The 23,345-nt window shown below is 39.2% G+C and overlaps 1 protein-coding gene across 13 annotated transcripts in view; it reads right to left on the bottom strand.

The window, feature by feature from the left end:
* The window catches only part of OXR1 (oxidation resistance 1), a 245,380-nt gene that overhangs the window by 207,832 nt on the left and 14,203 nt on the right, over window positions 1-23,345 (bottom strand). For 12 of the 13 annotated variants that reach the window (XR_005857266.2, XR_005857267.2, XM_046928711.1 and 9 more), the window contains exon 2: window positions 2,980-3,061. Coding sequence is in view for 5 of the 13 variants with exons in the window: in XM_040695420.2 (XP_040551354.1) it covers window positions 2,980-3,061 (82 nt within the window). In the remaining 8 variants the exon portion in view is untranslated. Of the gene's footprint in view, window positions 1-2,979; window positions 3,062-5,412; window positions 5,486-23,345 lie in introns of those variants that run through there. The other variant, XM_046928853.1, reaches the window with a different exon arrangement.

The raw sequence follows: 23,345 nt of genomic DNA, 5'->3' as shown, positions 1-23,345 counted from the left end.
AGTAGGCAGTCAGCTAGAGTCTGCTGCAAATCCCAAGGCTGTGCTAATGTGGGGCCTGATTATTACCTCTTTGCAGAGCAAATTCCAATTCTGCCACACATAAAGTATATTCCTACAAAATAAAAATCCCTTTCCTAGAACCACTTACATATGTTTCCTTTCCACAGGAGGACAGTGGTATCAGCAATTGCTCTTGCAAGACTGAGCTGAGTACACAACATGAATAATACATCACATCAGAAACTCACTGGTATACTTATTGACCTCTGCTATATCCACACTGGTGTCTACTGTAGATATAATTAATTGGGAAGAAAAAAAAACACACACAATAGAGAAAAAGATGAGAGCAGAATATAAGACCACACAGGAAAAACACAGCAGTTCTGCATTTAGAAGCTGGGGATCAGCACTCAAATTAAAATGAAATCCAGAGGGATTCAACTTTTTGTTAGCAGCATCAGTTCACATTCGCAACAGCTTCTTATGAAGCAGCTGAGAAATACCTTCATCATATAAATTTTGTCAAAGTTGCTCTGATAACACAGTTACTTTTATTAACCTCATTATTCAACCAGGTCAACAAGGACCATCAACTAAACATAAAGTAGTATGTAAAATTATAAGAAAGGTAAAAATAAGAAAGGACCTGAGCCAGCATATACCTGATAGTTTTTAACAGACTGGTGGCAAGAGATAATACAGCCCTTGTGTCAGAGTGCTGTGACTTTGTTAAATGTTTTGCAGCAATTGTAACTGGCAGTGTACTGCTAGAACTAATTCCAACATTTTTCAGAAGAAAATAAATCTTCAATCATTTTTTCCCACAGAAAAAATTGCTTTGTTTCTAATGACATTTCCAAGGAAATACACTTTCCTTTTAGGAAGAGCATTAACATATCAAACCAAGATTTCCAGAAACTCTCAGTAATTATGGGAAGCCTTTCTGTAGGAGCTTACAAACTTTATATCAGGAATAACACAAGATTTTCCTACTTGCAATTAGCAGCCATCTAGGAAAAATCAAGTCAAACAGTACTGCAGTACCGAGAACAAAATTTTTGACAAGTATTTGATCACTGCCTAATAAAAATACGATACCAGTCTCAAGAATACTGGAAGCACTTTCCCAGTTTGCACATAGAAGTCTACTTCTAAGCAAATCTGCTCTGCCTCTTTCACCCCCATCTGTGTAAAGCAAAAAATGGCAGAACACAGAATAGTGGACACCCAGAGAACTTCTGTTCCCCATATGCAACTTTCCTCATAAAAAACTCTTATTTGAAGACATCAAATGTAATCTTACATTTTCTATGTTATTCCATGAGAGGAATTCTCATTTCCACAGTAACCAGGATTCAAACTGAGAGAAAAAAAATAATTAAATTTCAAGGCTACCAAATTCTTCCTTTTGCCATTGCGGTGAAATATATAATGCCATAATAATGTATAATGCTGAGAATAGAGACAATCCTGAGAGGAAAAAAAAATTAAATCAGCCCAGAAGTTCTTACAGGTTGGTGTTAAACAGTGGCAAAAATAACTACAATATAATCTATTTCACTTAGCATAAAGTCTTTGGTTAACTTCAGTTTTAATACTCTGCAGCGCCAATCAATTTAAAGTAGAAATCCTCAAATGGCAAGTTTATGGTTCTATTAATATACCCTCAGCAACAGTTATCTTAAACGCATCACACTGCCAAAGCAATATACACAGTATTTACTCCAAAACAAGATCAAGCTTCCTTTTCCTGAGGTTACCCTAAAAAAATATTTTATTGGGATATCGTATTCAAGTTAATAGAGTCCAGAACCAGAAGTCAAACAGACACAAAGCAGTAGGCTGAGTTTGCTGCCTTGTGGGACAGCAGAGCCCACATCTAACAGAAGCATAAGGGACGAGAGGTCCCAGCAGCTCCTGGCAATACTCTAACTCCAGTAGGGCTGCAGCACACACTGATGCTGCTGTGGAAGCTGATCGTTCAGAAAACCGAGTTCCTCTTTGCTATTATTTGCCACCCTTGATTCCTGCAGGCACGGAATATGCTGCCTCATACACGTTCCTTCTTAGAGGCAAGCCAGCCTCTCCTCTTTCCAACCATATTACAGAAATAGCTTACCCCTTCTATAACTGTAGATGGTATAAGGTAAATGGTACTCTGCCACTGCATAGGGTATAGGCTTCACTAGACTGTCACGTTAGAGGGGAAAAAGTGTTGAAGTACTTCACTAGCAGAGATTCAAATAAGCTTATATAAAAAACCTAAAAGCCTTCTAACAAGATTAAAAATCATGGAGTTCACACAGAGGAAGAATGGCCCACAGTATCTTTGTTCTGTGGAGAAATTGGACACCCTTCTGAAAGACCCACAGGTACAAAAGCTGATACCTGGAAAGGTGGCTCAGCATGGCACTGCACAACAGTTTGTGCAGCAGCTGGAAGCAAGGCCATGCTGTCTGCTCACAGATACAGGAGCAGACCTGCACCACCTGGGGCTTAAAAGGAGCACTCAGAGAGCGCATATGAAGAAATGCAGATTTTTGAGACATTTGGGGTATGACACTGTATCACGCAGAATGACAGATGGGGGTTATCTTGTATTCAGCATAGATTCCCTAAAATGACAGAAAATAATGTATCTTAAACCTGTACTTTGTGGTCCTGGTGTTCTGCTTCTGGGAACCAGAGGTATATCCTCCAGCACAAGCACTGTGTTTTCTTTGGCAGTCTTGCCAGTACCCATAATGACATGGGGATACTGCTTGCTTGTCTGCCACGTGGCTTTTATACCACATACCTGCCAATTAAAGTATACCAGATCTGTACAAAAGCAATCAAAGTAATAGAAAGAATAATATATCCAGCTCATGTATTTTGTACAGTGGTTCACATAGAACAGGCAAATTTTGAGAATAGAGTCACATCAGCTATAGTATTGTTTTGGAGATTAAAAGCATTACAAAGATGAGAACTGACCTCTTAGTGCCAAACATGATGCAAAGGAGAGCTTGATTCACATTTATAAATTCACTGCTCTGCACAAGCTGTTTCTGTTGACCTGGATAAAAAAAGAGAGATTTTTAGACCAAGCAACTCAGGACCATGATTTTAAAATCCTGAACAATAATTACATTAGTAAATACTGCCCAGCGCAGCTTCAGAGAATACCTGTCATTTTTAAAGAAATATATAAATAGGTTATCAAAACAAATACAATGTAAAGGTTAACAAAAAAAAAAAAAAAAAAGATAAAGGTTAAGAAACCTAAGAACAACTCCTACTGGTGGGGTTTAAGCCTGATTAAAGGCAGTTCCTGAGCACAAGACTTGGGTATACTGATATTTGGAAGAGCAACATCTAAAAGTCTCTGTCCTCTGAATGGAGAATTCATCTAACTGAGTGAAATTCAGGTGCCTGAATGCAAGTAAACAAGGTCACCATGAATTGCTGGTCTAAACACGGACAGAGAAATTTACATCTAAATTGCATTTTGGTGTTCAGTTTGTTCTATGACTACCTTAGTAAATTAGTATTTTTCCGGAAATAAACCATTAATATGAATAAGAAATGTCCTGAGGTGGGTCTACTGAGACCCAATGACCTCACGAAATCCTTTTATTTGAAAAAACCTTTAACTAAAAAATGAAAGTGTTACAGAACAATTTCCATTGGAAGAAAATGCCTAGCCCAGCCTTCAGCTTAAATCAGGTCTAATCAGATCAGGCTGCTCAGGGATATCGCCAGTTGAGTCCCAAACACCTCAGTGGATGATCAATTCCAGTACTTCACCATCAAGATTGCACAAACATTTTTCCTAATACGTAATGAAAATCTTCAATTTCACATTCACTGCCTCTTAGTCTATCACTGTGAACCTTCAAGAAAATTCTGGCTCAACCTTCTCTATATCCACCACTCAGGTATTTGCTCATGGCACTAAGGTATTCTCCTCACCATCTCTTCTTAAGGCTGAGATGATCAGCTCTCCAGCCTCACCTTGTATGCCAGCTACAGCCCCTGGTCACTGTGTTTGGTCTCCATATGCTGACATCCTGCCATTACTGGGGAGCCCAAGACTGGTTACGGTACTGCACATTCCATCTTGTAAACATGATAGTGAGGAAGGATCATTTCCCTGACCTTCTGGCTGCACCCTTACTCACACAGCTGAGGGATGCAGATGACCTTCTTTGCTGTCAGGGCACCCTGTTGGCTTGTGCTCAAATCGCTGTTCACAAGGGCACCTAGATCTCTTTCAGCAGCACTGCTTCCCAAGTTCACAGCTTGTCCTGTTACAGAGGGTTATTCCATCCCATAGGCAAGACCTTGTACTTGCTTGTGCTGAATTGTGCAAGGTTCCTGCCAGTCTATTTCTCCAATCTGGTCAGGTTCCCAAGTAGCAGTAGTTCTCTCCAGCACACTGCCACAAAAACTGCTGATTTGCACTCTGTCCTTTTGCTGGTGTCATTAATGAAGACACAAAGTTCTGGTCTCAGTACTGAACCCAGAGGGGCCACACCAGTTACTGGCTGAGCATCTGCTGTTTTCCAGCCATCAAGAGCCTCTCCCAGACACCAATAATCACAGAATCACCAAGGTTGGAAAAGACCTCCAAGATCATCCAGTCCAACCATTCACCTACCACCAATATTTCCCACTAAACCATGTCCCCCAGCACAAAATCCAAATGTTTCATGAACAGCCCTAGGGATGCTGACTCCAACACCTTCCTGAGCAGATCGTTCCAGCACCTGACCTCTCTCTCAGAGAAGTATTTCCTAGCCTCTACCCTGAATCTCTTCTGGAGCAACTTGAGGCCATTCCCTCTAGTCCTATTGCTAAGTTACAAAGGAGAAGAAGACAACCTCCACCTCACCACAACCTTCCCTCAGGCAGTTGTAGACAGCAATAATGTCACCCCTGAGCCTCCTTTTCTCCAGACTGGACAATCCCAGCTCTCTCAGCCACTCCTTATAAGACTTATGCTCCAGACCCCTCACAGCTTTGCTGTCCTTCTCTGGACACACTCCAGGGCCTTGATGTCTTTCTTGTAGTGAGGGGCCCAAAACTGAGCACAGTACTCAAGGTGAGGCCTCACCAGGACTGAATAATGACACCCACTTCCTCCAACATGCTGGACAACATCCCATCTAGTCCCATGGACTTGCAAACATCCAATTGAGGTCCCCAGCTCTGTCTTGCAGATATACACAGTATCCCTGCAGACAATGCTTCCCTCCCACAGACTCTACTGTAAGGCCAAGGCATCTGGGAGGCCTGAGGACAAGCTTCAGCAGTGAAATCTGAGGCACAAAAAGCACTACGTGCTACAGCTTTTTCACCACATGGCCACACTAAGCTACACGTCCGTGCTCTCTTTGCCTTCCCTTCTGCTGCTGATGTACTTACAGAAACCTTTCTTCTTGTCCTTAACCTTCTTTGCCAGTTTCAATTCCAGCTGAGCTCTGACTATTCTGACTGCACTGCTACTGTTCTGTACATCTCATATTCTTCCAAGCAGCCTGTCCCCGCTTCTACCATCTGTGTCCTTCCTCTTTGTTTTTTTCTTTGAGCTCCTTTACACAGATCACATCCCCTCCTCCTGCCTTGCCCATGTCCTGTACCCACTCACTGATTTTTTAATGTAATTGTGCAATCTAAATACAAAGGTTTTGTTAATCAGAAAGGAGCTGTGATTACGTGATCTCGACTGACAGGAGGATTTTTGGCTACAAACTCCGTCCTAAATTCATAAGATGCTTAAGGGGGACTTCACATCTCTCTGTCACCCCCGATAAAATGACACCATGTAAAATGTCCTGTTATTTCCATGCAAGAAAGCAGTATTTTAAAAACACTCTATTTCATTACAGATTAGGGCAGTGACATTTTTGTCTCAATTTATCAACAGTTCCTAAAGCACTGCCTTTTTTTGCTTTGTGTTTTGTTTCTACTTTGTGTGACTCCTCCACTTGTACAGCTGCAAGAGATGAAGGGAAGCTCCCTCTTCCCTTCTGTGCTTTCTTGTTCCAGAATCACAGCCCCACAGCTGGGCTAGTGGCAGAAGTATTACCAGCCTACAGAACATTTTCCTTCCCGGAGCTGTCTTGATTGGGAGTTTTAAAAGCCTCTAAGAAATCCAAGTAGCCAAATCCAACTTAAAATCAATGGATTTGGGACATGTGCATTCCCTACATGCCTTGAGAAATCACACTCCACTTCCCTACTGAGGATCCTATTTAGCCTTTGAGATATACAACTCAGAGATTGAATGCAGCTGAGATTAAGGACTGCAGCTCATCATCTGCCACAGTGCACACATTCAAGTCATTTACATAGCTTCTCATACAACATAAAGCCTAAATCTGTAAGTGTGTTATGGAGATCTGAGTCAGGGGTTCCTCTTCTGCAAGAAGCAAAGTTCAGATTCTTTAATTTTCAGTAGTATGTAGGTCAATATCTAGAAGTCTCCAGGTCCCATCTGGCAAAACAATAGTAACTTACAGTCCTAAGAACCTCAGTGAAACTGAACATTTTTATCCCATTTATTCAGTCATTGGCTGATCATTTATATTTCCACACACAAAAAAAAAAAAAAAAGGCACCACTGACAAGTATTTATCATATATTAAGCACCTTACATTAGAAAGTAGGACTGTGTTTAGGTTCATAAGAACTTCAACTGAAGGGTTCCATTCTGGATCCTCTTGGACCTAATAATGTTAGTGATGACATAAGGTACTGAAGTTTCTCAGAAAACAGGACAAGCAATTCAGAGAAAATCAACAGGTGTAAAATCTCTGAGTAGCTGAAGCATCCTCCCTTTAAGGTGATTGGAAGAGCAAGGTGTTGGACATGTTAGCACTTATCTCAGCAGAAACACTGATGGCAGCATCATCTTCCTGTTCCTTGACACACAATTATCTTCAATTTGGAAAGCAAGACTGCTACCATCACCAAATACATTAAATAAAACATTAATTCAAATGGTGCAACAGCTACTGCCTCAGCTAAACATAAAGTTACCAACAGTGCAAAAGAAACAAAGGCTCTCTAACACTTCGCAAGCGTGTCCGTATCAAAGCGCCCATACAATATTTAACAAATTGAATGCCTCTGTGCTGATGGCTCTATCTGAAAGATTACAGTCTAAACCAATAAATTTCCTGTCCTCAGATAAATTCCCCACTAAAGCATTTATTTTACTACACTGTACTCCTATACATAGGCAGCTTTTTTTGTAATTCCACCTAATGCCATCAGAGATCAGAACTATGCATCCTTAGTATTCAACACATCACAGAGTACAATAAGCTTAAGTGCCAAACCTTATAAAAAGTTATTTCTTTGCTGTCACTTCAAAAAAAGTACAGAAAAAAAAGAATAAATCACCTACAGATACTTGGCACAACATTTTTGTGGTTGTTTTTTCCCTGTGCTCTGTCTCGAAAGCAACCACCTCCAGCAAATGCGTGCCCTCTGACACTCAGGAAACTATTTTAATCTAAGAGTCTAAGCACCAAGGAACAAAGCAATGTGAGAAATGTCTTTAACAGCAAGTAGCTATTTGCAGTATAATAGGATACTTATGTAGGACCATGACACCTTCCCAAAAGCTATCCTTCAAAAAACAGAAGCTATATCTAGTAAAAGACACTGGGAACGTACTGGGTTACCCAGAAGAAATGTAGTTGTCTGTGGACACAAAGAGAGAGATTCATTACTTCTGGCCTTAAGGTCTATGAAACTGTCTCAGATCACTTACTCAGCCTTTACTGCGCAACCAATCATTTCAAAATGACAAGAAATAATTTCATCAAACCTTTACCAAACATGAAAGGCATGAATTCGCTATACATTGTGGCTTCTTTGGTTTCATTTATTTGTTGCTTTGTGTACTTAACGAAAACATGCCCTAACATTCAAACAATTAAAGTTTCCATTTGGCAGCTTCTAGTGTTGGCTCCTTAGTGTCTCCTTATGCAACTAAATGACAAATGAAAATAAATGACCCAATAAAATGCAGTCCTATTTCAAATGGACACAAACAAAACACAGTTCTAATGTAAAGACTAATTTACATAAAATGTAAATAAAATCTTCAACAGCAATTTTCACGTTACAGAATAAACCCAACTGCCTTCTGTTAATGAAGAAAGATCAGTTCAGTATGAAGAGTTTAAGAACTGATTTTGCCTACTGCATATCACAAGAGCAGCCAACATCATGATCATTCAGAAGTATTAATTCTGGTAGTTTTATTGTTGTATTTTTTTTAACTAACGCGTTTCTTCGGATATCTGAAGAGAATGTATTTTAGATTTATACAAATCAACTGCATATATTTGACTGCTGATTATTTCATCTGTCAAGAGTCTGCTACAGCAATCATATAGTTGCCAAAGATCTAATACTATTGTCTGTAAAGATTACATTAGTAAGAAGATTAAATTAACGGGATTACATTTCCAGTTTTCTTCACAAATTAATTAAAGTATGACTGCTGTATGGTTTTCACTTGATTCATACAGTACACACGACAGACGTTTTCCTCTTCCAAAATGAAGTTAAATATTTCTGGTCTTAAGACAAAGACAACAAAAAACAATTACCAGTTTAGTCTGCTTCTCAGTAATGGCTCAGTTGACCTCATCAGATAATTTTTCTTTCATCCTTTGTTCTCAAATCCCCATCTTTCATTCTTTAAAATAACAACACGATCACCAACACCTTAAAAACACTTCATTTCTACTTGTTTTCTTTCTATTCCTTTCCTACATTGTCTAATACCTTATATCCATCTTTTTCATTTCGTAGCTATATGCAGTTTATGTCTATACAACGCAGAGATGTCTGTGTGCTCATTCCCCACCTCTGCCTGCAGGTAAGTCAAGGCAAATCCTCACTACTCTTGTAGGAGGAAAATAAAAATTCTTAGTATGATGTCTGTGAGCATGTGAAAGAAATGTATTGATTTTTAAATAAGGCAGATAAAAACAAGCAAACATTTCTCCCAGGTATTTTGCCCTTGTTCACCTTGAAGGCAGTACACACAGCTTCCTCTCCTATGATTTCAGGATTATGGGACATTCCTCTTTATCATCTAGATCATCTTAAAATCTAAGATCCTCGGAAATCTGTGGGAGTAAAGCCATGACTGTCTCTCCTTCTCTAGGCACAACTGCTGGATTATCAATTATTTATTATTAATTAAAAGTGAACGTGCCTATGAACAGAAAACAGCACGCACAGTGAAAAGATTGACAGAGAGGAACTGGACTGATCAGGATTTCATTATTTAATCCTCAATCATTATTATATAATCATTAACCAATAATTTCATTATTTAATCATTAAATATTATTCATTACACTATAAGGGAGATTTAAGTTAGATATTAGGAGGAAATTTTTTACTCAGAGAGCAGTGAGGCTCTGGAATAAGTTGCCCAGGGAAGATGTGGATGTCTCATCCCCGGAGATATTCAAGGCGAGGCTGGATCAGGCCCTGGGCAACCTGATCTAGCTGTGGAAGTCGCTGTTCATTGCAGGGGACTTGGAGTAGATGATCTTTAAAAGTCCCTTCCAACTCTAGGGATTCTATGATTCTATGTTTTTTTCTTTATTTACAAAGAGTTTTAAAGCCTGTAAAAGTTATTTTGTTTGTTTGCTTTTTTAATCAATTATAAACAACTGCAAAGCACTTTCTAAAAGCTCATCTGAAGTCAGTGAGCATTAAGGATTAAACTTAATCTGCTGAGACATGAATGCTAGAAGCAATGGCTCATTTTCACCTGCTATGAGACATGACCATGGTACTACTCATCCACCCCCGCCCTCTGCAGAAACGTCAAGAATATCTCAGATAGACGTGGAAGATCATGCACTCAATGTTCCTTAAAGCTTAAGAAACTAACACCTGCAGGCAGGCTGCTGGGTTCAGGTACAGATTGATAGCAAATCAGCTCTAGAGCCGAGCAAGGGCTTACTCACTTCATGCCCATCGTGCTTTTTAATTCCTGTCCCTCAGTTTGCAGTCTCATTAGTTGCACAAATACAACAGAATATAGCATTGCGCTACCAGGGAGATTAAATGATTTAGACCAAGACCTGTCCCTCCAAACACTTTAAAAAACAGTATTTACTTTAGAGTTCTTTAATAACCCAGATGATTTCACAGCAAAGGTTGCAGTGACACAAGCAGAGCAGCTGTGAACTCTGGAATAAGTTTCTTAAGGAGACTTAAAAGCCAAACATCCAGGTCATAGCTTCTGAAATGATAATGAAAGACCATTTAAAATCTTTAAGGAATGTTTGTACTTTATGTAACATTAGTCCTGAAGGGCATTCTGACTGCAGGTTTTAATCTGCACAGAAAGGAAGCAATCTCTTAGACTATTTGTTTCACACTTGATAGCAGCAAGAGTTTAGAAAGCACTCCTACCCCTGTCTGATTACACCATCTGAGACGCTACCAGATTTCTATGTATCTTCTGCTGATGTTGAAAACAAAACGTAACATTGTTAGTTATATAATTTACAGCAGCAGAGAACTACAAGAATTGTACATCACTCTACAGGCAGGAGAGAGAGAGATGAAGAGATGAAACAATTCCTGGGACCAAAGCAAGGGTTATCTTTCCCATACTCTTTTTCACCACTGTGGAAGGCACAGGTACTTCACATGCACTGAGAGAGAAAAACTTTTTTGCCTCAGAATAAACTGATGTCAGCTAAATGTGATCAACTATTGCCAGGAAACAGGATTATACAGACCCAAGTCTCTAACCAGCTCAAACAAAAACAGCAGCTTTTGGAGGATGATGGTGACCTTTGGCTGCAGTTAGCCAGATTAATTCTAAAGGAGCAACCTGGGCAGACAGAGAAGAATACGTCAAGCACATGAGTTTAACAGCAACCACAGTAAGAAAAGAGATCCATTCTTTTCTACCTTATCGAAGACGCTGCAGAAAATAGCAACAGTAGATTTAACTTTAAAATATGTAGATCCTGCTTTTCATACTTCAACTTTTAAACTAATGCTACAATACTGACTTGCATTTAAACTGAAGTTTCATTGATAATGAAAGTTGATAATGTTGATAAAGTTGATAATGAAATTAATAATTTAAAGAAAAGATGTTACTTGACTGCAGAAGGACATAAAATAGTGGTTTTAATACAAGAATGTATAACTAAACTATCACTCGAGCACTTTCACTTTATTTATTCTGTGATATTCAAGTGAAAGAAAATGAAAAGAATGATGTTTATTCAGTACAATGCGAAGGCTATTTATGCGTAGTCATTAGTATGTAGAAGAATGCAACCCAAGACATAATAACACAGATTTTCCTGAGTGTGTTATCATTGCTTCTTCTCAGACAGTTCATTTACTGTCTCACCCCACCAGCTGATATGTCTATCTATTCATTCCTATATTATCAGCACAAATAAACCCCTTTCATTCACAACCATCTTGGTTATCCCACTGCCATTCATTTGATTGCATTAAGGTTTTCTACCTCAATTTTTTAAAGCCAGAAATACAAAAATGGAAAGATATAATATCTACAGTCCCTTGTTCTCCTTTCACCATTTATACATATTAGCATTAGGTGTTGCTGTGTTTTCCAGCTCTGCTCCTTTTGAAGATGACAACTGGCTGCACAGTAAAGTTCTCAGGTGGAATCTGATCTAAGAGCACTGCAGACTATAGGCTCTGTCATTCTAAAATCTTTTGTGTAAGATCTGTAAAGGAAGCCTTTACTAGTCCTTAAGTCAAAGGTCGCAGTTCAATTTCTGTAAATAACTTATTTCACTTCTTGGCATAAGATTTCAAAATACCATAAACAGAATTTATCCTACCAGGCACAGCCAAGGCCGAGGAGGATTTATCATAACAGACAAGGCCCATACACGGCTGTGGCCCCTCAAGATGATTCTTCATTAATTTCCCTCCCACAGTTCCCATTCTGAAGTCATACCATGACCTTCCATTTCTAAAGACCAAGAGACTGATTAGCTTTGCAAGCAGAACAGGATTCATGGTAAGCTGTTACAAGTTACAAAATGATCTCCACTTGCACAGAAGAAACAATTCTTAGGAGATCCATCAAATCAAGGATTAATAGAGGACTACTTCAGAAGTAACAACTTCCACAGAAGTTGTGCTCAACATCATGGCCGTTTGACAGACCTATTCTTAAACACTCGAAAGTGGGAGGTTGTACTGCCTGAAACATTGTCATGTAATCCTAAATGTCTGAAATCCTTTCCCTGACAATAATATTATCTGCAACAAGTAAAGCCCATTGCTATTACTTCACCAGTAAATACAGAGAATAGTTTTTTACCCCATTTCTCAGAATAGTGTTCTCACATACTGGAGCACTGTTTATGAGTCACCTGTTTCTCTTCTAGGCTAAGCAGCACCTTAGAATCTGATTTGTCCTAAAGGCTGTGTTTTCCTGACTTCAGATTTTCTTTCCTCCTGTATTAAGACATAGATGCCCCAAAACAAAGACAGTATTCTGTGCAGAACAAAGCAAAATAGGAAGTATTTATTATTTTTCATGAGGTAAACTTGGCTCTATATTCTAGTTTAATAATCCCTTTTATCTTCCTCAACAGTCTACATCAGTGGCTAACATTCATCTTGCTGTTCGTTTCTCTCTCAGATTTCTTCTTCCCCATAACATTTACACAGACAATCACTCTTTGTCATGTATTTTTGTAAATTCTGGAAATCCAGCAATTTCCAACAATATCACACTTCTCAAAAATAATTTACTAGGTGTTGTGTGATTTTTTCAGCCACTTTCCCATGTACTTCAGGACAAACATCAAGTTCATACGATCTAAAGTTTGAATAACAACTAAAAAATATAAAATACCTAGTCTGTCAGTCATCTTTGGGCTGGAAGGATCCTCAACATTAAAGCTAGAACAAGTGGTCTGAATGCAGCAGGCTTTAGCACCATCATCATGTTCACTGTCTTACAGAATAAGAGGATCCACTGCAATGTTCTTGTACCTTCACTGACCTCAAGGTAAGAGCTAATAGGAATAAACCAAGTTACAGAATAACAGATGGAAATTATTTTGCTGCCTCTTCACACCTTCAGGTAAGCTCTGAAAATAACCTAGAATGCAAGATGGAGCTTTGACACAGCTCCTTCTCTTTAATCTCTTCATAAACTTGTTCTTGCTTTCAATTTACTTATAAAAGAGTCAGACCCAGATAGTCAGAACTTCAGCCTTTACCACAGCACTGTGCCTGTGACCAGAAAGACAGCAACAAGCAAGGCCCTGTACAGTGCTGAGTTGATGCGGGTTTGCCAAGGGTTGTAACTGGCACACCGCACCTTTCTCTGGCAGCCCTGTGGTAATCACAAGGAACAGATGATGCATTTCACTTCTCGCTGTTCCTTTCTCTACGTATTTTTGAGCATTTGCACTGCATTTTCTTCCCAATCAGGATTTGAGTCACACAACAGCAAGAACAGTGACTGCTTCAGCCTGGCCCAATGGACTTCTGTTTTCCTACCAGCACAGTCAACAAAGAAAGCTACCAAAAAAACTGTCTATAGTTAAAAAATAATAATAATGAACGGGAGAACACATTTGCTAATGTGAAAGTTTGTGCTAATAAGTTAGAAGAAATGTCAGTAATGATTCTAGTGATTAATGAATTAGAAAATTAGACACCATGAGTTAAATCTGAGTATTATTTTAATACCTCTCAGACCATACATTCTGTTGGAATCAACAGCCTGTAAGGCTTCTCAAATCAAAACATTCATTAATAACATATTAAGCAAATTATTTTCATATTAGAAATACCTGAGCCTGTCTCCTGCTTAAACAAAGAGTCCTTGATTGATCAACGTGGACACATCTATTCCCCAAAGAGGTCAGAGCACCACAGCAAAAACTACAAAAGTTCTGATCAATACAAAGACACTAAACGAAGTTATAATTTAATTTTAAGGTCCATAATTTATTTAAACTTCTTCACTTTAGAAATGTTACATTTGCCTAGACTGTATCCCGGGCTGCATCAAAAGAGGGGTGGCAGCAGGACAATGAAGGTGATTGTCCCTCTCTGTTCTGCCCTCGTGAGGCCCCATTTGGAGTACTGCAACCAGCCCTGGGGACACCAGCTCAAGAAAGACATACAGCTGTTGTAGAGGGTCCAGAGGAGGCCATGAGGATGCTCAGAGGGCTAGAGGACCTCTCCTATGAAGAAAGGCTGAAGGAGTTGGGCTTGTTTAACTTGGAGAAGAGAAAGCTCCAGGAAGATCTTACTGTGGCCTTTCAGTACTTATAAGGGAACTTATAAGGTCAGAAAACCAACTTGTTGCATGGTCTGATAGGAATAAGACAAGGGGAAATGCCTTTAAACTAAAAGAGGGAAGATTTAATTTGAATGTTAGAAAAACATTCTTCACTCAGAGGGTGGTGAGGCACTGGCACAGGCTGCCCGGAGAAGAACGGTGAATGCCCCATCCCTAGAATCGTTCAAGGCCAGGGGCCTTGTAGCCTGAGCTGGTGGGTGGCAGCTCTGCCCTACCCAAGCCATTCTATGATTCTATTAATTTCTCTTAATTATTCATGTAAAAAAAAAATAATAATAAAAACATAAATAAATAAATAAATAAATAAATAAAAATGAGGAATTAGCTTTGAGTTTGGCTACTTTACCAGCCAAAATCAGAGAAGGAAATTGGTCTTCTTCTGAGGCACAATACAAGAGATAAAGGTACGCTTTGGCAGCTGTTGGTACCAAACATCAGCAAATCTACACAGTACAGAAAACCTTTTCATCAAAAGTGCAAGAGAGCATTTAAGGTCCAAGCCAACACAAAGTGAATTTTTCCAAATATTTACCATCAGAAACATAGTGATGCTGTGGATTGTGTCACTAAGTTTAAGAAACCAGGAAAAACAAAAGCCAAAGCAACAAATAAATAAAAGATGAATAAAAATCAAAAACCAGAACCGAGTACCAACTAAAACAGAAACAAACACACCTTTAGAAATACTTAAAAATTCCAAACTTATCAAGAAATGCTAACATTGCTGCAGCAATTACCAACAGATATGGAAAGAGTATTCCTAGAAGCTAAATACAGCATCCTGGGGTTCATTTTGCCTGTGACAGGAAATCAAAGTCTGATCAATAAGAACTCTTGAGCAGCTTCAATTTATGAGCGCCTTGAAGCTACCATGTACAGTTTAGATGCTAAAAGCATCTTGTTTTTTAAGCTACAGGAAAAATCACCAACCCGTGGAGGTAAGAACACATAAACATTTTTCCTCTGCTCGTCCTAATTTGCAAACAGTTCTTTCTTGTCTGTAGGCAAAATGAATTGTATTAGTTGTTACTTTGTACACAAGAGTAAAAAGCAACACTTATCCTTCATTTGAGTTTTTTACATTTATTCCACTACCTAAGAATAAGTAGCAAAATTGAGAATCAATTTATTATTAAGATCTTTCACATAAGTCTCCTGGAAGGCACAGTCAGCAGCCCAGAAGTGAAGTCAGGAAGGATGTCATTGCCCTGGGGTGGCCAACATTCATCACAGTGGGCAGCCTTTGCTGTAATAGTTTCTCAGTGGGGAAGGCAGCATGTAACAGAGAGATGACGTGTAAGATAATGTCTGAAAACTCAAAAGTGTTTTAGGGAGAGGTGACTGGAAGTGAGTGTTTACAGCAACAGCAGGAGGGAAGAAAGCAGAATGTCTTGCTTCTCTTTTTAGCCCTGAACACAGGTAAAAAAAAATAAATCCATTCTGTATCACGCAGGTTCAGTGAACGAAGTTTATTCCCACCACACTTTATTTCAACTGGTGATTGCTTGCTTAACTCTCTCCTACAGATCTCTCCTTAACTGCTATTTCTGATGTCTAATTTCCTCAAAATAGGAAGTGGATATACCCAGGAAACATCCATGACTTTAACACATTGCAAACTGTTTCCCAGTTCCTTATATTATTAGTAGGTTAATTATCACTGTCACTAAACTTATGTTTTACTTCATTTAAAGTATCTGGAGAAGCTGAACTACCCTGAGTGATAGTCGCTACAGTTAGTTGGGGAAAAAAAATAATAATCCAATCATTTCATGAAGGAAAAAGGGTCATTCAGAGTCAAAGCTTGTCTGTGAATAGTGAGCAGCAGCAGAGTATTTTAAGTCAAATTAGAACTGGCTGTAAATTTTCCAGCAGAAACATTTTGGAGTGGGTGGGTGGCTGTGTTAAAAAGCTAGTGGTCTGCAAGATGCCTGTTTTCCAGTTTCTCATTAAAACTGTTTCAGACAACAAGTCTGAAAGTCAGACTTGTGAAACCTGAATCAAGTCAGATTTTGAAACTCAACTCAGAGATTTGCTCCTAATTTTATAAATAGTTCCACACCATTCAGTGCACTACAATGCTGTTCAGTGTGAATTAAACAGCAGCATTTGGCATTCTACCACAGTGAGCAAGGACAGATTCAGTGAGAGACTAAACCACCTGAAGGCAAGATGCAAAATGCCTTCTTTGATGGTTCACATTCAGAAGTCTTGGTCAGCTCTTCGAGCAAAATGGGGCTCTGCTGTTTTCAGGAAGGCGAAGCACGCAGCCCAGCCAGCAGGAAAGTGGGAGACAGATGCCTCAGTTGGTATGGAGCTGCTCAGCTGCATTTTGCAGAGGATCAGTCCACTCATTTCAAAAAGCAATGTGCCAGGAGATGCCATTCTGCATGCCACCTTCACAGTGGTGAAATTCTGCCAAATGTCAGGGCCCAGGATTCTTTTGGGAGAACATGCAGAAGTCCATAAAGGGTGAAAAAATAAGACCCCTGCAGGGTCCTGGGAGGTGTCACGAACCTGAAATTCCACTGGGATTATGGTAAAGCATACTCACTTTACCACAGGTGCAGACCTAGACTGCAGCCTGTCATTAAGTCTTGTTTAGGAGTGGGTGGAGCTGCAAGGAAAGCATCCTTTGAGACTATTCAATTCACTACCTCAAAAATCTCCAAACAGGAAAATATGATCCTCCTCTTCTTTAAACTCTTAAATTTCCTACATTAAGCAGCCTACCTATCAATCTCTGTGTGGGAACTAGAGGGGAAAAAATGCACAATGGGTATAAAATTAATTAAAATCTGCTCAGATACAGGTGTTAGCCAGACATCTGCTGTTCAGCCAGCTTCAGGTATACTCGTGGTTAAAATAAATGAGTGTAAATGGACTCCTTCTCTGTACGTGGTGAGGATTGGCTGCAGCCAGTGCTTCTGGACAGAACACGGTGACTAAGAACCTGCCTCTGGTATTGACATTTTTTTAAATCATAAGGTCAAAAGGCCACATAAAAGGAAAAGATGCAGGAGAAGAGCAAGGCTCACACCCACAGTCAGCACCATCCCATCACAGTGCAGCGCTGATATCCTGAGTGGCATGAAATATGAAAACCCCCCCAGGCATCCAACTTCCAGTACAAAATGTAACAGAAATACCATCACGGCATCGATGGAGTGTAACGCTGTTGACACAAGTACAGTCAGGACTGACGGGGCATGAAACTAGGTCTAGGAAAATGCAGAAAGAAGTAGTCTGTGAAATTTGGCCTTATCTTCTTAGGAAAAAATGGGATTTGAACTACCCGACCTACCATTTATTTATTTATTTATTTGGCCAGCTTAATATCAGAAAGGAAAAAGTGTATAAGTGTACTTCAAAGGAGGAAGAGTTTCGGGTATTCCCACTTCTCAGATGTTCTTCAACTTCTACTTGATGCTTTTTCTGAGAAAAATGGAAGACACAAGCCACCGGAATGCAAAATATTACTGCTGTGGCAAATAAACAATTAATCATTTTAATTCTTGTCAAGTACCTTATTATAAAACAAACCTACTTGATGTTTCTTCAGCCTTGCAGATGTTTTGCTTTCAAGCAATTATACTATAGTCACATTGCTTCTCAAGGCAGCTTCTAGCAAGAAATCCAATTAACATTCAGCAATTTAAAGAGGTAGAATTTAAGAGTTCCATGTTCATCTTTTCTTAGTCAGCTAAACGAGGAACACAATTTATTTTGCATAATAAAGACAAGAATAGAAAGTATTAAAAAGACAACAGGTCTGGCAGGGGAGCCCTCAAATACAGCTTGTTATTAATCAGTTTATTTCTAACGGGAGTTTCTAAGTGGCACAAGTGTGTGTGTACTGTGTGCCCATGAAAACAAGAGCAATGAAAAGACTGGATGTTCTAATTCTCAAAGGACGTTGATCACTCAGGATTAAAAGCATTGCATAAGAATGTGAAAACAGCACTCTTCAGCCAAGGCATAATGCAGTTACATGAGAAATATATGACAGAAAGGCCTCTTTTCCATTTTTGTGTAATTTAGGTAATGGGGAAAACATATTAGGCTCTTCTAAAGCTATAGTGATGAAGTACATCCACAAAAAACAAGGTCAATGACTGCATGTGTGTACAAACAGTCAGATTACAAATCTGCTAACTTGCGATCCTGGAAGCTCCTTACTAAGTCAGATTAACTTGGAGTTTCTGTTCATCACTATGACATAGCTAAAGAACACAAATGGCTTCTTCTTTTCAGCAGTGTAACCTTAAGAAAGAGCTTTTCTACGTATTTCCTGAATTTACAGTAAGATGTCTTAAACAAAGCGCTTAGAAATCACAATTCATCTATCAAGATACATCACTTACAGTCTCATCTTCTGGTTAAAGTGAATTCAAAAGGATGAAAAGATACATTTTAATGTGAATCTGTACCTATAAGAAATAGTATGTAAATGCCTTTGTCCAGCAGTGAATTAACTGAACAGAATTCTCATTTTCAAATGCCTAAATGTGACTGAGCACATCATTTAGTTTAGGTTTGTGGTGAATTTCACTGTGAGTGGCTCAGAACAAAGTGAACATAGCAAGCAGCAGCATGACCAGCAGTGTGCCCAGACTGCCTCTCTGCCACCCCATAGTGGGCCTGCATCATCTCCTCCTTGCAGCGGTAACTCCCACAAGCATTTTCTTCCACCAGAAACTCCATTTTGCTCCGAATGCCACTTTGCACAACCCCAAATATGATTCATAGAATTGAGACACTTTCTTAAAATTAAGGGAGCAGAAGGTGATAGTTATGAAATGCTCAGTATCTACAAGTAGACATAAATTGAGAAAAAAAGTTAATTTACCTGTTTTGGTTTTGAATAAGCTGAACAGTAGTTACTCCTTCTAAGCCCTTAGCATGTCTGTGGGTTAGAGAATGCAAACGAGCATTGTTCAAGTCATCTGGTTTGTGACAAAACACATTTCCTATCTCGTCCCTAAGGGATAAGACAGGGGAAAAAAAAAAAAGATCAGTGTATTTGGACTTTGACTTGGCATATTTGAAAGATGAGGTACAAGAGAAAGATGAAAAAACAGATGAGCTGTATGACACAGAATGGCCCAGATGGCAAGTAATGGCACCTGCATGCCATCTGTAATCACTGCAGCAGAAGCACGTTCTGGGCCCACAACTTCTCTCAGAGGCCCCCAGCAGGCATCCCTGACAGCAATTATTATTTCTCAGATGAAGAAAAAGAAAAGGGGGGGGTGCGGACGGGAGGGAGTGGAAAATCTCTGGAAAAGGGAAATCTAAATCATATCCCATGAGCCTGGGATGAAAGAGGACAGGTCACCCAGAGTCTACAGAGTACCAGAGTTTGACTCTCATAATGTTTACCTTTATAACATTCATGTTTTTCTTTACTTCTACATGCCTATGACCTCGTTACTGCATTCTGCAGCAGCTAAATGCAGGGAAAGGCTTAGGAGAGATCATTCTTTATGCAAAAATGGCCCTACCTTATCTTTTCTTCTTTCTAAATAGCTTATGAACAAAAATAAAATCTAAAATGAAAAACTGCAACTCATTAAAGCATCTCTAAGATGCTGCTGAGGAACTTCTCTTTTTTTTTGCCTTATCTCAACTGTGCATTTTTTCCCAGTTTCCCTCCCCTATATGAAATTATGCTGCAGGGTTTCTTTTGGTAATTAGAAAACAAGTTCTCAAGACTAATCTAATGACAGCAGAAGAAACTATTCCCTCCAAGAATACTGCATACTGATCCTCCATAATATGACAAGAATATTAAATACTGGGAAAATTTGCTCACAAAAGGCTGACTCTAAATTAACTACTTTCAAAATCTACACATGGAAAGGCAGCAGTACTTCATCTGACAATTAAACAGCAATTTAAAACTAACACCAAAAAATGCCTTTTACATTCATATTGAACAACAACTTGCAATTTGCAAGAAATCTATATTGAAGTATTTTATTTCAACTGGATCTTAAGACAGAAAGAAATGTTAAGAAAAGAAAGCAATCCACTAAAGATAAACAAGTTTAACTTACAGACAAGTACAAGGTATGACAAATAGGACACAGAACGCCGAAAGTACATGGCCATATCTAAATATAAGTCCCTCTTCATTTAACAGGCCTCTAGTCAAATCAGTCTCACTCCAAAACAAAACTTGCAAATAAACTGCACCGGCATAACATTTTGGGTTAATATCTTCTCCAGACTGAGTTCTCAACGCAACGGATAACAGCAGCATCAAATCTTGCAGCCAGTATCAGACCCACACACACCTAAACGCAGTGAACTGAACACCTTGGGCTGTACTAAACACTTCTTCCCCCTAAAACATTCTTCACCCTGAACACTTGCGAAGATTAACTTGGAAAGACACAGTATGACAAATGACCCCAGGTACCAATGTCAGCCCATTCCCTGAAAAAGAAACTCCAGAACTCCCAGAAAATAAATAAATAAATAGATAAATCTATCAAACTTCCTAACAAAAGGCCATAAGGTGAGCTCTGCACTTATTTGTACACAGGAGGAAGCTTCTTGACTTATGCAACTGATGTCAGGAAGTCTCTCTCAAGAAGAAATTACACTATAAAACCAATTAAAATTCACCACTTCAGTAATGAAACAGCATGCAGGTTTGCTTTGTCAAATAAGATACTGCAGAAAAAATATGATCCACGCTGACAAGAAGTAATTGGGTAAGAAATATAGAACAATCAAAACAAGTGTAAGTTTCGCAGCTAGGAACACAGAAAATTTAAGAATACAACTAGAGAAACTCAGAAGCAAGACACATCAACCAAAAGAGCTACAAAGAAGGGGAAGGGTCTGGAGGGTGAGATGTATGAGGAGCGCTGAGGCCGCTGTGTTTGTGCAGCCCAGAGCAGAGGAGCTGAGGGGAGGCCTGATGGCGGCTGCAGCTCCTCACAGGGAGCGGAGGGGCAGCGCTGAGCTCTGCTCTGTGTGACAGCAACAGGGCCCGAGGGAACGGCACGGAGCTGCCTCAGGGGAGGGGTGGGTGGAAGTTAGGGACAGGTTGTGCACCAGAGGGCGGTGGGCATGGAACGGGCTGCCCAGGGCAGTCAGCACGGCCCCAAGACACCAGAGCTCAGGAAGCACTTGGACAGCGCCCTCAGATACACGGTTTGGATTTGGAGTGTTCCTGTGTGGAGCCAGGACTCCAGCCAGGGCTCGATGATCCCTAGGGATCCCTTCCAACTCGGGATATACCATGATTCAAATAAATCAGTGTAAAACATCTCTGAAGAACTTCTCAGCTTGTCAGCATACTTCTAATATCTACCATTTTTGTGGCCAAACACCTAAGAACAAATTCCCTCACTTTTAATTTTCCTGTAACAGATACATTTAAATACAGAGATAGAACTGATTGCATGTGCTGTCCCTTATGAAACCTGATGAAACAGAAGGTGCATTTTTCAAACTTACACTGCAAAATCAGGCACTCAGAGTATCTGAAAAAAATTAAAAAAATAATTTCCTGAACTGATACTTACTGAAAGGCAAAGAAAAGCAGAGGAGCAGAAGTCTCATTTAGTCATTAACTAGCTAACACAGCAATTAAATGATGGCGCCTTAAAAGATTAGGCCTTATGAACAGTGCTCTGGCATACATCCTTCCATCTGGTTTTTAGCCATCCTAAACACAGCCCTTACCAGCTTCAGCAACAAAGTATTTTGAACTTCTGCAATCAGCAGGAACTGAGCACTGTGATCAACCAAGGGCAGCAAGCTCTAGAGGACAGAAGTAACCACAAAAACAAACAAAACAAAACAAAAAAAAGCACAAGCATAGAGACTCTGCACTGCTTTGGGCATAGCAATGCAAGAGATTAGCCAAAAATATAAATCTTCACTGTGGTACTGCTTTTGGTTTCTCCACTTTCCAGCTAATTAGAAAGCCAGATAAAAGACATAAGCTTGAAGCACTACACAGTTTTAAGCCATTATGTTTTGCTTACATTATTTCAGTTCACTTACTTTGAAAACAATTTATGTCATGATGCTGAATATTCTCCTGAAGCCCCAGCTCCTTAACATTCCTGGTAAAGCCTTAATTCCGGCAACAATTCAAAAGAAAATCAGTTCATTCTTTGGGTTTTTCAGAAAAGCTTGAAACTATGAACTCTAAACACCAGACGCTTGATAATACTTTTAAATTTCAGTGTATTTTACCAATCATGTTTTCTGAGAAAAATCTTCAAAATTATTTGGGACTGAAAATTGCATGGAAATAGAGAGGAGGCTGAAATGGACTGTGATGGATCCAAGAGACATTTGCATTGCAAAATTAAAGTGAAAGTAGTGCTGAAAGACAGCAAATGGTAATTGGAAAGACAGATCTCAAAGAAACCTCATGGGAAGACATCATGAAAATGGCAAGTAAGTCAATTGTAAAATGGGTTTGGGATTAGGAGCTGTGAGTGCTGATAATACCCTAAAATCAACAGGAGGGAAAAAAAAAAAAAAAAAAAAAAAAAACATCTGCTGCCTGTATTGGAGCTTTCATTTGCATAGTTCTATGATTTATAAATCCTCACATAGGACATTTCAACTATGAAAAAAACAATAAAATTGGATCTAATTATGCCTTTCTTAATAAAAGCAATTACACAGCTAATATTTTTCTAATAAAGCTGGAGTTGATTAACGTTTTTCCTCACCTTCTAAGAAGTATTTATTTGCTTCTTAATATTCTAAATTTATTTTTTTGTAAGTCATTATTAGTATAGTGTTTGTGGTTGTGCCGGCAGGCAGCTCAGCACCACACAGCTGTTCACTCACTCCCCCTTCCCAGTGGGATAGCAGAGAGAATGAGAAAAGAAAAAAAAAAATAGAATTTGTGGGTTGAGATAAAAACTTATTTACTAAAATAGATAGAAGATGAGGAAAAGAGGATAACAGTTAAGATAACTACACGTACACATCTACAAAACAA

This window comes from Gallus gallus, chromosome 2 (assembly GCF_016699485.2).
Source record: "Gallus gallus isolate bGalGal1 chromosome 2, bGalGal1.mat.broiler.GRCg7b, whole genome shotgun sequence".
Lineage (NCBI taxonomy): Eukaryota > Metazoa > Chordata > Aves > Galliformes > Phasianidae > Gallus > Gallus gallus.
Note: the sequence above shows the minus strand (reverse complement) of the source record. Positions and strands in the feature narration are given on the sequence as shown.